The 13,426-nt window shown below is 47.9% G+C and overlaps 1 protein-coding gene across 1 annotated transcript; it reads left to right on the top strand.

Annotated features, from left to right (window-relative positions):
- Positions 1–2,822: 2,822 nt before the first annotated feature.
- Positions 2,823–12,279, top strand: LOC147105994 (transmembrane protein 213-like). The gene is made up of 3 exons (XM_086008619.1): positions 2,823–3,048; positions 3,153–3,230; positions 10,891–12,279. The coding sequence occupies exons 1-3, from the start codon at positions 2,964–2,966 to the stop codon at positions 11,073–11,075; spliced, it is 348 nt and encodes a 115-aa protein (XP_085864745.1). The 5' UTR covers positions 2,823–2,963; the 3' UTR covers positions 11,076–12,279.
- The last annotated feature ends 1,147 nt before the right edge of the window (positions 12,280–13,426 follow it).

Raw genomic sequence — 13,426 nt, 5'->3', positions numbered from 1 at the left:
TCCAGTCTTCTATTGCATTATCGAAGGCAGTGATATCGCCAGTCTTTGGCATCTTGAAAATCTAAGATGGTGCCTCCCGCGCTTTGCCTTCGGCCCCCATGGATCAAAATGGTGCCTCCCGCGCTTTTCCTTCTTCCCCGCTGAGTTAAGATGGCGCCTCCCGCGCTTTCCCGCCGCTGCCGCTGCTGCCAACGCCGCTCTCCGCGGTATTTTTATTTTTCTATCGCGCTTCAATATTTGCTCCGTTAATTGAAGAACCGTTCCCGTCATGGAGCGGACCCTCTGGGACACTTCCCTCCCTCTTCTTAGGTCCGAACGCTGCCCGGCTGCGAAGCACCGGCCGCGCCCTGTGTGCTCCACCCTCTCTCTCTCTCTGCTTCCCGACTCACTGCCCGGCCCCGTTGCAGAGCCACCCAATCGAGCTCTAGCCCGCCGCAGCCCAGGAAGGATCAGTGCACTACCTGCCACCAGCCCGATTTAGCTGGGAAACCACAGACTGGAGACCAAGCCTGGCTCTCGACAGTCTCTCCTGCACTTTTCAATTTGATGATTTGGAGGGCGGTTGCCCACGGTCGACGCCCGTTTCTCAAGTTTCTTTGGATTATTTTATTTTATTTTTTTTCTTCTGGCTTCGACCTTCAATAACGTCGTCTGAGGTGCTGCCAAGTTGCAGGTAAGTTCGTTTCTTACTCGTCGCCAGTATTATGTCCGTGTATAATTGAGACACGGACTGCAGGAGTTGATTATAACAAGTCTTTACTGAATGGAGACAACCTGGAAACTGAAACTAAAGAAGCCTGCTAGGGCCTTTTATACAGGGGTGGTCACTGCCGGTACTGCAGTCTGAGACCAGTTATTCCCTTAAAGGTACATACACAACAACTTCCCTCCTGCGACTGTGTAGACACTTTTGGCGGACATCGTCCTCTGGGTTTTGGAGGCTCTGATGCTCCCGCCAAAGTCTGCTCCTTCTGCGACTGTGCAGTGGCAGGCTCGGCCAGCGGGATCCAAGGAAGCATGTGGGGCTCTAACTGAGGGGGAGGCAATGGTGGAGAAGGCACATCAGGATGAAGGTGAATGTGGCATTGCACTCACCTTTCCTGATCTCATCAGATCATTGAATCTCTTCCTGCACTGTCGTCCTCCTGACTACATCCCTGCTGTTGACCTCCTCAGCAATTTCAAGCCATACCCTTTTGGTCTCTTGGGGAGGTCTCTCCCACCCATCAGCAGGGAAGAGGACCTCTCTACTTGCTCTGACTCCCTCCACCAGAATATGTAGCGAGACATCCAAAAAACGGGGTTCAGCCCTCTGTCTTTGGGAACTCATGCTTAGAAGTCTGAGCAATAACCCAATCCTCTAATATACTCCCTCCACACCCCTACATCAACCTTCAAATGCGATATGGCCAAGGCTGCTTTAAGTATCCCCACTGGAAATGAGCCATCGATGATGTCATCAGACCCGCACCATTTAATAGGGCCGTCAAACACACATGACTAGTTTAATAGGGGCCATTAACTGAAAGTCGCAGCGGAGAACGCACTGCTCACATCTTCAGGCTCCTGACCCGCTAGCGGCCCGCACCCACGCAACCTGCCTTAAAAGTAAAAATTGTGGCCGATATTTCTGTGAAGCAATCCCTAAAGTTGTTCTCTATGTGAGGAACACTAGCTAAATGTAATAAATCTTTCCTTGTGGACTTAATCTTTTTTCCTCTTCCTTGGCAAGGGACAGTCGCAGGTATCTGGTCACCCTCTAGTCCCTGGTCACCCTCTGGTCCCTCACCCACTGGGACCATACTACAGATATGAGCCGTGATTCTACTGTGGGGGGCATCACACAGCTAAGCCTCATCGTGTCCACGTTTGACGTTCACACACATGCACTTCCAGCAGGAATCACCAACAGTGTGGGGACGCTGGCCGATTTTTTTCCCTCCCTAAACCACAAGCACTCAGGTAAATTTCATCACCACCTCATCCGGTCCCACCCGTGGCTGAGATCAGCTAGCACCGCACGGAGCAGGGATCAAACCTGGGACAATCCCGGTCTGTATGGCTCAGCTACTCATTGTAGAAGCTCACAGTGCCATTAAGGGACAAGAATCCAGCTTTTGGTATCAGCCTAGGCTTGGTGGTAGCAATCTCGTATTGGAGTCAGACGGTTGTGGGTTCAAGTCCCACTCCAGAGACCCGAGTACATGATCTAGGCTGACAATTCAGTGCAGTACTGAAGGAGTGCTGCACTGTCGAAGATGCTGTTTTTTTGGATGAGGTGTTAAACCGAGGCCCCGTCTGCCCTCTCAGGTGGACGTAAAAGACCCCACTTTTTGAAGAAGAGCAGGGGAGTTGTCCCCGGTGTCCTGGCCAATATTTATCCCTCAACCAATATCGGTAAAACAGATGATCTAGTCATCATTGCATTGCAGTTTGTGGGAGTTTGCTGTGTGCAAATTAGCTGCCACGTTTCCTACATTACAACTGGGTCTACACTTCAAAAAGTACTTCATTTGCTGTAAATTGCTTGGGGACATTTTGAGATTGTGAAAGGCACAATACAAATGCAAGTTCTTTCCTTCTTTGGAACAACAGCTAACTTAAATAATGCAAGTCTATGTGGGGACGATGTGTGGTACTGAAGAAATACACCACAGAGCATGGGAGGAGACCAGTTTATCCTCCCACTGAGTTCTTCCAATGCATCGTGTACCTGTATTGTCTTAAGTTAGGCAATCTCTGACGACATTGCAGTCTCGCTTGACTGCAATCAATTGTTCCTTTCCAGTTAGTGCTGGGCAGGGAAAGGTTACTTTGACAGAATGGAGGCGTGGCTAGATCAGGGACTGAATGTTAAGTTTTTTTTCCTCCTAAGTTTTTAAAGGGACGGTGTTAAGTAGAGAGCAACCAAAAGGATCTGGCCCGAGAAAGACCTGAAGCCGATTTGTCGTCTCCTCTGAATCATGGCTCTCAGAACTGTGAGCCGTTGCATTGCAGTCACTGTTCGTTTGGTCCTGCTCTGTGTAGGCTGGGCTTCTGCTCCAGCTGGTAAGCATTTAGACACTCTCAACCTGCAAGAGTTTCTAATGTCGTTTTATCTACTACTTTTAATCACCTTCCAAGGAACTGGAGAGTTGTTTTCTTCTTTTCAGAACAAGCAGTAACTTCACCCGACAGTAACTTCAGATTAACAGAGTCCAGTAGCCACATCATGGATCAGTGTGAACAGTGTGAGTATGACCAGGAGCAGAATGCAACACTTAATATACTGAGCAAAAGGATTTCTGTACACACTAACTGTAACAAAATCGTAAACTTGTTCATCACAAACAGATTTACTACTTTGTCGCGTTGAACCTGCAGAGGAAATTTCCCCACCCATTGCAGGTGAAACAAATGGGATATTCGGCATTTAAAAAAATATATTAAACAGCATCAGATAAAAAGTGTGCACAAGTATGTCAGCACTCAGATTAAGAGTGTTCTGGAATACCTTTTGCAAAGTATTAGGATTCCCTGAGGGGTCGGGTTATGTAAAGGTGTAGACTATAACTGCTAGTATTATGTCAATGCAAAGCTATTTAGGGTGCATATCGATGCAGAAGTGGTGTTATAACTTGAAAGTTAGAAAGAAAGACTTACATTTATATAGCACCTTTCACGACTTCAGGACGTCGCTTTACAGCCAAGGAGCTATTTCTGATGTGCAGTGACCTGAATCAGTCATTCATGAAAGAAAGACTTATGAAATAATACTGAGCAGCCTATGGGTGGTGCTGTCCAGGGAGAGTATAAATACTCGGGCACGGGCCCAGCTTGCGCAGGACATTCTTAACAGGAACTAGTGAAGGACACAGCTAGACCTCCATGTTGTAAAACAGTTGATTAAAGTTTTGTTTAATGCTTAGACCAAGTGCCTAGTAGTTTTCTTACGTCATGTAGTGCCTGTTGTAATGTAGGAAACGCGGCAGTCAATTTGTGCACAGCAAGCTCCCACAAACAACAACGTGATAATGACCAGGTAATCTGTTTTAGTGATGTTAGTTGAGGGATAAAATACAGGCTTGAGGGGTTGAATGGCCTACTGCTGACCCTATGAAACCATAAACGATTTTAAAAGGTGTTTACGATTTCACTGGGAGTAATTTTCACTTTTGGTGGAGGTGGAAAACTGGCAGTGGTGAACCGGCTGAAGTCAATGGTCAGGAAAATTGGGCGTGGTGTATAACTGGTGGCCAATCCAGCACCACCACTTTCATCCCCTAGCGAAATTGGAAATAAGTACCAGGTGAAGTCTCGCCTCCCCGTTAACTAAAAGCTATAACTTGGAAGTTAGAATAAAGACTTGCATTTATATAGCGCCTTTCTTGACTTCAGGACGTCCTAAAAGCGTTTTACAGCCAATTAGCAGCAATTAAAATAAAGCACGCTCCCATGTTAGATAAACCTTTAACACATGACTCCATTGGACAATAGAATGTTGTTTAATGGCCAGTTACAGCATCAAAGTACTTCTCATAGTGTGGAACCAGCGTTGGAGACAAGTGATCAATCAATACAAGTTTTTTTTTAATGAGCACAGCAACATTTAAGTATACTGATTTGAACATGGTTACTGAAAGTGTTAACACGGCCCATTTTGCAATTGCTATCGTTTGAAATAATGCAAATTGCATCATGGCAAAATAATGTTCCAGCCACTCCTGTAACACGGTGTTCTTGGCACTTTTTATATGTACTGGTACCACAAGCCTCTTGGTATCTAGAGCAGCTTATCTGGTAGAATGGTCAGCAGGGCAGTAATATACTGATTCGCCAGTCAGAATTTCTTTTCACAGCAAGCTTTCCTCCTGCAGTAACGCTACAGACACTTTTATAGCCCGGAGTTTAGCGGATTGCAGGCACTCGAGACTCTCCATTAGCTGCATTCCCAGTGTGACCAAGCTCAAGTTCCCGGAACCGACAGCATTGTAAACCCACCAAAACACCACGATTCTGCTGTTGGCGTGTGGGTGCTAGTTTTATTATGCAAAAGCAGGGAGCTGGTCCCATGCATGTGCTCCTGGGGACACTGTTTAAATTGTAGCCAAGTACGTTTAGAGAGACCAGCTCCTGCCTCAGGGTAACATTGACAGGGAAGTGCATGGGTGATGCTCTCTCTCATCTGGTTGCTGTGTGAAGCACAAACATAAAAGCACCTCGCAACTCTAAGTTGCTCCTTGCCAGGTTTTTATTTCAGGGGGTGGAATCGTTAAGTGGAGATATTGTTACCCTCAAGGATAGCTGTTGTACCCGGTTACAATATGTACACCTGTACGGGGTGATCAACTTGGCTAACTCTGGTGAGTTGTCAGACACAGCACGGAATGGAGGTTGGGTCGAAAGGGAGAAACTAAGTGGATGGGTCCTAAAATAATCCACTGCACTAGTCCTGGTGGAAGTCTATCCGTGGAGACGGAACAATGTTTCTACATTGCATGGTTATATCAAAAAGTAAGAACAACTCCATATAAGGAGAAACTAATTGGATCTGTACCATATCAATACCATCAGTTAAGAAGCTGATTTTCTCATTAATGAGCAATTTTTCCATACGGCTAATGAGATCAGTATAACTCCCCATTTTGTTACCTTATCACAAATTTCTTTCTTGATACCTATAATTGCTATTCCGCCAGGTGGTACTTTTAATTACGTCGAGTGTACAGCACAAAAACAGGCCATTCGGCCCAACTGGTCTGTGCCGGTGTTTATGCTGCACACGAGCCTCCTCCCACCCTTCTTCATCTCACCCTGTCAGAATATCCTCCTATTCCTTTCTCCCTCATGTATTTATCTAGCTTCCCCTTAAATGCATCTATACTATTCGCTTCAACCACTCCTTGTGGTAGCGAGTTCCACATTCTAACCTCTCTCTGGGTAAAGAAGTTTCTCCTGAATTCCCTACTGGATTTATTAGTGACTGTCTTATATTTACGACCAATGTTCCCTCTAATATTTTTTTTGGTGCGGGGTCCCTTTAAATTGGCTGTGCATGTGAGGTATCTTTTCCAGCGGCAGCAGCTGGTGAGCGGCCTGCGCGGGACCTCCCGACTGGTGCGCGGCCCGCGCGGGACCTCCCGACTGGTGCGCGGCCCGCGCGGGACCTCCCGACTGGTGCGCGGCCCGCGCGGGACCTCCCGACTGGTGCGCGGCCCGCGCGGGACCTCCCGACTGGTGCGCGGCCCGCGCGGGACCTCCCGACTGGTGCGCGGCCCGCGCGGGACCTCCCGACTGGTGCGCGGCCCGCGCGGGACCTCCCGACTGGTGCGCGGCCCGCGCGGGACCTCCCGACTGGTGCGCGGCCCGCGCGGGACCTCCCGACTGGTGCGCGGCCTGTGTGGGCGGCTGCGCAGCTTAGGGGGAACGTTGTTTATGACCTCTAGTTTTGGATTCCCCCACAAGTGGAAACATCTTCTGTACGTCTACCCTATCAAACTCTTTCATAATCTTAAAGGCCTCGATCAGGTCACCCCTCAGCCTTCTCCTTTGTAGAGAAAAGAGCCCCAGACTGTTCAGCCTTTCCTGATAAGTATATCCTCTCGGATCCGGTATCATCCTTGTGAATCTTTTTTGCACATTCTCCAGTGCCTCTACATCCTGTTATAATATAGGGACCCGAACTGTGCACAGTACTCCAAATGTGGTCTAGCCAAGGTTCGATACAATACAGGGTAAATAATCAGTCAGGGATAGACAGGTAAAATAACTATCTGAGAAGATCGTCATTGGGCCCTTCAAGTCAGGCATTTGTCTTCAACCTCACACAAAGGGCAGGATTTTCATTGGGCCGTGGAGGCGGGATTGGAGGCGTGGGGGGGGGGGGGGTTAAAATCCCGAAATCGGGGATCCCGACACCATCCCGCCCCCATGCCAGTTTCAAAGGAGGTGGTTACCTGCCCCGCACTAGGACCCGCCTCCCCGAGGCGGGAAGGGGATTAGTGCCAGTTAACAGGCAGTTTTTAGCCTAATCCCTATTTTTAAGGTTGAAGTGTGGGATTCCCTACGGCTCCAAACCACGCCAAGTTAGAGGAGGCGGGCCATTGGGTTGAAGGACTTGGAGGGTTCGAGGTGTTGGTGTTCAGGTGAGTGATGTGTGCATGAGTGCAAAGGTAAGTGTGTTTGGTGTGCCTAAAGTGTTTAAAGAAGTTTAAATTACTTTTTCTTACCTTTATAGCCTTCCTTCCTTTAGGTCTCGGGAGTCCCTCATCTCACTGGCACAGAAAGCAGAATGGCTGCGAACTGTCAAAAGTGACAGCCTTCAGCTTTCTGTGCAGGAAAGATTTCTAACTGAGTCTGTGGAGAAGGACTCAAAGAGCTGTGAAACACTGATATTTCATCTGTCAAAACCTCTTGACAGATGAAATTTCAGTCTGTGACATCACCTGTTGCCGGGTGGCCCTTAATTGGCCTGCTGAGCCCGCTGGGCGAGCTCAACAAGGTCAATCAAGTTAAAATTGCGTGGATTGGCCACATCTCAATGGAGGTGAGACAACAACCCCGAAAGTTGTAGTCCCGCATCCATCACGTCCCCTGAATGAAAATCCAGCCCAAAGTCTGTATTAGTCCCGCCATTAGTAGCACATATTAGGCTTGTTGGCAAAATTGAAGCCCATGGGACAAAAGGGGCAGTAGCAGCACGGATACAAAATTGGCTAAAGGATAAAACAGAGAGTTGTGGTGAATGGCTGTTTTTCGGACTGGAGGGAGGTATACAGCGGAGTTCCCCAGAGTTCAGTACTCGGACCAACGTTCCTTCTACGCTCTGCACAGCAATCGGGAAGGTACTGTGCAGACTCTGCTCTTCCCTCTCAGATACTGCCCGCGCAGTCACGCAGCAAATTTAAAGGTAACGCGCATGAAAAAATTTTTTAGAGGGAACATTGACTAGGACTTGACTATTCCAACGTGCACCTGGCTGGCCTCCCACGTTCTACCCTCCGTAAGCTTGAGGTCATCCAAAACTCTGTTGCCCGTGTCCTAACTTGCCCCAAGTCCCGTTCACCCATCACCCCTGAGCTCGCTGACCTACATTGGCTTCCGGTTAAAATTCTCATCCTTGTTTTCAAATCCCTCCATGGCCTCGCCCCTCCCCATCTCTGTAACCTCCTCCAGCCCCACAACCCCCCCCCCCCCGAGATATCTGCGCTCCTCTAATTCTGCCCTCTTGAGCATCCCCGATTATAATCGCTCAACCTTTGGTGGCTGTGCCTTCTGTTGCCTAGGCCCTAAGCTCTGGAATTCCCTGCCTAAACCTCTCCGCCTCTCTCTCCTCCTTTAACTCCCTCCTTAAAACCTATCTGCCCCAATATCTCCTCTGTGGCTCGGTGCCAAATGTTGTTTTAGAACGCTCCTGTGAAGCGCCTTGGGACATTTTACTACATTAAAGGTGCTATACAAATACAAGTTGTTGTTGTTGAACCACTGCTGTTTTTGATATACATTAATGGCTTGGACTTGGGGGGGTACAGGACATAATTTCAAAATTTGCAGATGACACGAAACTTGGAAATGGAGTAAACAGTGAGGAAGATAGTGAAAGACTTCAAGAGGACGTAGACAGGCTGGTGGAATGGGCGGACACGTGGCAGATAAAATTCAACGCAGAAAAGTGTGAGGAGATACATTTTGGTAGGAAGAATGAGGAGAGACAATACAGGCTAAATGGTACCATTTTGAAGGGGGAGCGAGAACAGAGAGACCTGGCGGTGTTTGTGCACAAATCTCTGAAGGTGGCAGGGCAGGTTAACAAAGCACAAGGGATCCTGGGCTTTATAAATAGAGGCAGAGAGTACAAAGGCCAGGAAATTACGCTAAACCTGTACAAAACATTAGTTCGACCCCAGTTGGAGTATTGCGTCCAATTCTGGGCACCGCACTTTAGGAAGGACGTGAGGGCTTTGGAGAGGGTGCGGAAGAGATTTACTAGAATGGTTCCAGGGATGAGGGATTACAGTTACGTGGATAGACTGGAGAGGCTGGGGTTGTTCTCCTTGGAGCAGAGAAGGCTAAGAGGAGATTTGCTCGAGGTGTTTAAAATCATGAAGGGTTCAGATAGAATAAATAAAGATAAACTATTTCCAATGACTGAAGGGTCGATAACCAGAGGGCACAGATTTAAGGTGATTGGCAAAAAAAAAAGAGGCAAAAGGAGGGAAAACCTTTACGCAACGAGTGGTTTGGATTTGGAATGCGCTGCCTGACAAGGTGGTGGATACAGATTCAATAGTAACCTTCAAAAGGGAATTGGATAAATACTTGAAGGAGAAAAAAATTGCAGTGATACGGGGAAAGAGCGGGAGAGTGGGACTAACTGGATCGCTCTTCGAAAGAGCTGGCACCGACTCGATGGGCTGAATGGCTTCCTTCTGTGCTATATTATTCTATGATTCTGTGATTACTTTACTTGCAGCCTGCAAGTTATTATTACTCTGTTCTAGCTCGTCAACCCTCGCTTCTAGCTGGGAATTTCTAGTTTTGTTATCGTAATTTTTAGTCCTTAATGAGACTACCTTATTATGTTCTAAAGTACAAATTAACCCTTGACAAAAGCCTGAAAATTTTCTCTTTGTTCAAGGTTTGTTTTGAAGAGAGTGGTCTGACACTGAAAACAAACCTCACACAGACACATATTTAAGAGAGACTTTCAAACAAAAGAATGCTGTAGGAAGCAGATCAGGGGCTTTTAAATTATGTCTTGTTTTCCTAACTCTTTCACAGCCTTTGATCATGGGGGGTGGGTGGGTCGAGCAGATTGTGGAAGGGGTTCGGTGATCACGGGGGGGAGGGTCGGTGTTGGACAGATCACGGGGGGATTGGTGATCACGGGAGGTCAGACAGATCGCAGGGGGTTCAAAGAAAGAAAGACTTGGATTTATATAGCGCCTTTCACGACTACCGGACGTCTCAAAGCGTTTTACAGCCAATGAAGTACTTTTGGAGTGTAGTCACTGTTGTAATGTAGGAAACGCAGCAACCAATCTGTGCAGGTTCAGACAGATCGTGGGGGTTCGGTGATCACGGGGGTGGTGGGGGGCAATTGGACAGATCCGTGGGGGGGGGGGGGGCGACCAGACAGATCCCCGGGGGGGGCGATCGGACAGATCCCCGGGGGGTGGGGGGTGCGATCGGACAGATCCCCGGGGGGGCGATCGGACAGAACCACGGGGGGTGGGGGCGATCGGACAGATCCCCGGGGGGGGGGGCGATCAGACAGACCCCGGGGGGTGGGGGGGGGGGCGATCGGACAGACCCCGGGAGGTGGGGGGTGATTGGACAGATCCCCAGGGGGTGGGGGGGGGGGCGATCGGACAGATCCGTGGGGGGGGGGGGCGATCGGACAGACCCCGGGGGGGGGGGGGGGGGGCGATTGGACAGATCCCCAGGAGGTGGGGGGGTGGCGATCGGACAGATCCCCGGGGGGGCGATCGGACAGATCCCCGGGGGGGGGGGGGCGATCGGACAGATCCCCGGGGGGTGGGGGGTGCGATCGGGCAGATCCCCAGGGGGTGGGGGGGCGATCGGACAGATCACCGGGGGGCAGTTTCCTGGATTGCTTGTGAGGCCAGGGGGAAACACTCTGCTTTTCCTGACCCACAAGCAGTGCTGTAAAGGCACTTGCCTGTTCTATCCAGCCCGTCGCCTCACCCTTTAGCTGCCAGGTTTCTCGAGGCCCAGAAACCCGGCCTGCAGGTGTTAAATATTTTAAGGACCAGACCCGCCTCCTGAGAGCGGATTGGTCGCCCGCCCCCAACCAGCCTCTGTTAAAACCGGGTTGGGGTCGGGTTGCCCATTTTGAACTTTTAAAAGGAAATTCTTTTTATGTAATGTAAAAGCTTTATCTCCCCACAGATTTTCAGGATGGTCGGGATAATTGTATGACAGCAAAGCTGTGCTGCCAGCTCGGGGTGGATGAATACGGCTGGATTGCTGCTGCTGTGGGCTGGAGTCTCTGGTTCCTCACCCTCATCCTTATTTGTGTAAATAAAGTAGCAAATCTGAGGCCCGAAGAATCAGAAAAGTACACTTCACCCTGAGGCGTGGGAAGCGAGATTGGAAAGGAGTGACAGGAGGAAGAGAGTGGCACCCAGCCCCAGTCCATTCAGGACAAATGAACAATGTTTCAAATGCCATTTGCATTCTTTTGCACTGTGGCTTTTTTGTAGGTTTATTAGACTTTCAGCAGACTACGGTGAATAAGTGTTAAGCAAGAATCTCTACCAGAAATGGAACTCGATGGCTGGCAGATTATTGTACTGGTCGACATGACATTTACCTCAAAGCTGGGAACTAACGAGCCATGCATATTCTAAAATTGTATACAGTTTCCATATCTATGAAGACTCTTTTAAACCTCTCTCATACTCCTGGGCAGGATACAAGGAAAAACTGATCATCTGATAGGCAATTCCTCTTTCTTCTCTGTCCTGCCACCTCTCTATTGTAACCGTTCTCATTTCTACTTTATTGTTACTATTCTCTGTGTTCCTCTGAACTTTCCTGTCTTGCTACTCCTAAATTCCAGGTACACTGTCCTGAATGCTTGTCCTCTTTTCTGGTATCTTCACTGCTAAAATCAAGATTCATTCCACCATCTGCTACTCAAAATCCTTGTGTTCTCTTCCTCCTGCAAGCGTGCAGGTTGTTAAGACCAAAGTTTGGCTTCAAATTCTTGACTTACCTTGTCGTCTCTTCCACCTGCATTATGGGTCTGATCCTTCACCCAGGTTTCTCTCAGAACAAGTCAGAGTCTTACAGCTCACTTCAAATCATCCAGGCAACAATCAGATTTGACCTAAGATCCAATATTTTTCATGCACCAAACAGTTTATTCACTACAGTGTTAAATAATGAAGTTAAGGTCCAATATGCCATTAAAAACTTAATACCTTCTATTAAAAAATCTAATATTTCAGGCTTGACTTTTAATACAGAAATACTCATGGTGTCATTTCCAATAACCATCATTGAAATGGTGCCTATAATAGTCCTACAGCATATCTGCTTCACTCATTTGAGGAAGCCATAAATATTAAGGTTACTATCCCGCTTTGAACCGTTACTTCCTTCACCTATTCTCGCAGTCTCCAAAGACAATCGTACCAATTGTTATAAAGTCCAGAGGACAGAGGGATGCATTTAATGGGGAGAATGGACTTTTCTCATCCTTGACATTTTCTTACCTTCCACAATCACTGCACCGGTATATTTTAAGCTTGGCAATAAAATAAGTGAACGTTTTGACTCTGTTGGTTACCTTTCGTTATCGTTCAAATGGTGCTATTGTACCTCAGATACCCAATTAAGACCCCGTACTGACTTACAGTAAGAGAGAGCCAGGAATGCAGAATTATACTGCCTGCTCTGACACACACTTCTGGCAGTCATCCAAGTTCCCTTCACCAGAATCCAAACATTGATCAAATTTTTAACATTAATGACGGCTCGGCTGCCCTGTCGGTAGAAGAACCTCAGTTTGCACGAGTGACAGTTCTAAGTACTACTGGTTGTGAGGGTGAAACAGTATGAGACTATCTCTCATAACGGCTTCACATGCCTGTCAGTGTGTTCATTTCACTATGGCAAATTCACTCCCCACTTATATTGTCTTTTCTTTCTGTCGATTCATTACATGTTTTGTAATACAAATGGGCCACAGCTCAAGTCAAATCGGTCGTTTTCAATTCTCACGTTCTTCCTTTTTCTCCTCTCCTCCCACTGAAGGCATCAACTTCTTATCAGGACTATGGGTCCACTGGCATTAGTTGCCCTCTAGCTCCTTATCTAAGTGGCCGTTCTTCACCTGTGAACATAGACAGCGAGTGCCAGCAGGATATTTCGCTGTGAATGCCCGCACCCACAAGCCCAATCCTGTCCTTACCCAACCACATATTCCAGCAATCGTGCTTGAAGCTTGGTTAATCTTAATTCAAACGTCTTGGCCAATGGTGCTGAGACCTATTATGGTACCCTGAGTGCACAATTTTAGTGGCGTTTCTCCATAATACCAACAACCTGTTGACTTCCATTCGACGGTGCTCAGTATTTACTCCAGCTCATAGACCTGGTTTCCCAGTCACTTCTACATTACTTTGTGTGATTAAAGTGTTACATTGATGTCTTGTACCTTTTCATCTCCTCACCCAATATAGTGCGAAGCCATACAGACAATAAGGTGCTGATCTCAGCAAGCAAACTACCATTGGTACAACAGTTGATCTCAGAGCTACTCGGCATGAAGAATGACGGTCGGATGAGATATTAGAGGGCTGCTGGAGAAAACTCTTTTCAAAATGGCCACAATTTGCGCCAGAATCGCCGACTGCGCTCAAAGTGGAATCTCTACCCATTTAGTTTATGTCTAAAGAGAGCAGGAATGAAAGGGAAG

This window comes from Somniosus microcephalus, chromosome 16, assembly GCF_052327205.1.
Source record: "Somniosus microcephalus isolate GS21.2 chromosome 16, FLI_Smic_1.0, whole genome shotgun sequence".
NCBI classification, from domain to species: domain Eukaryota; kingdom Metazoa; phylum Chordata; class Chondrichthyes; order Squaliformes; family Somniosidae; genus Somniosus; species Somniosus microcephalus.
Note: the sequence above shows the minus strand (reverse complement) of the source record. Positions and strands in the feature narration are given on the sequence as shown.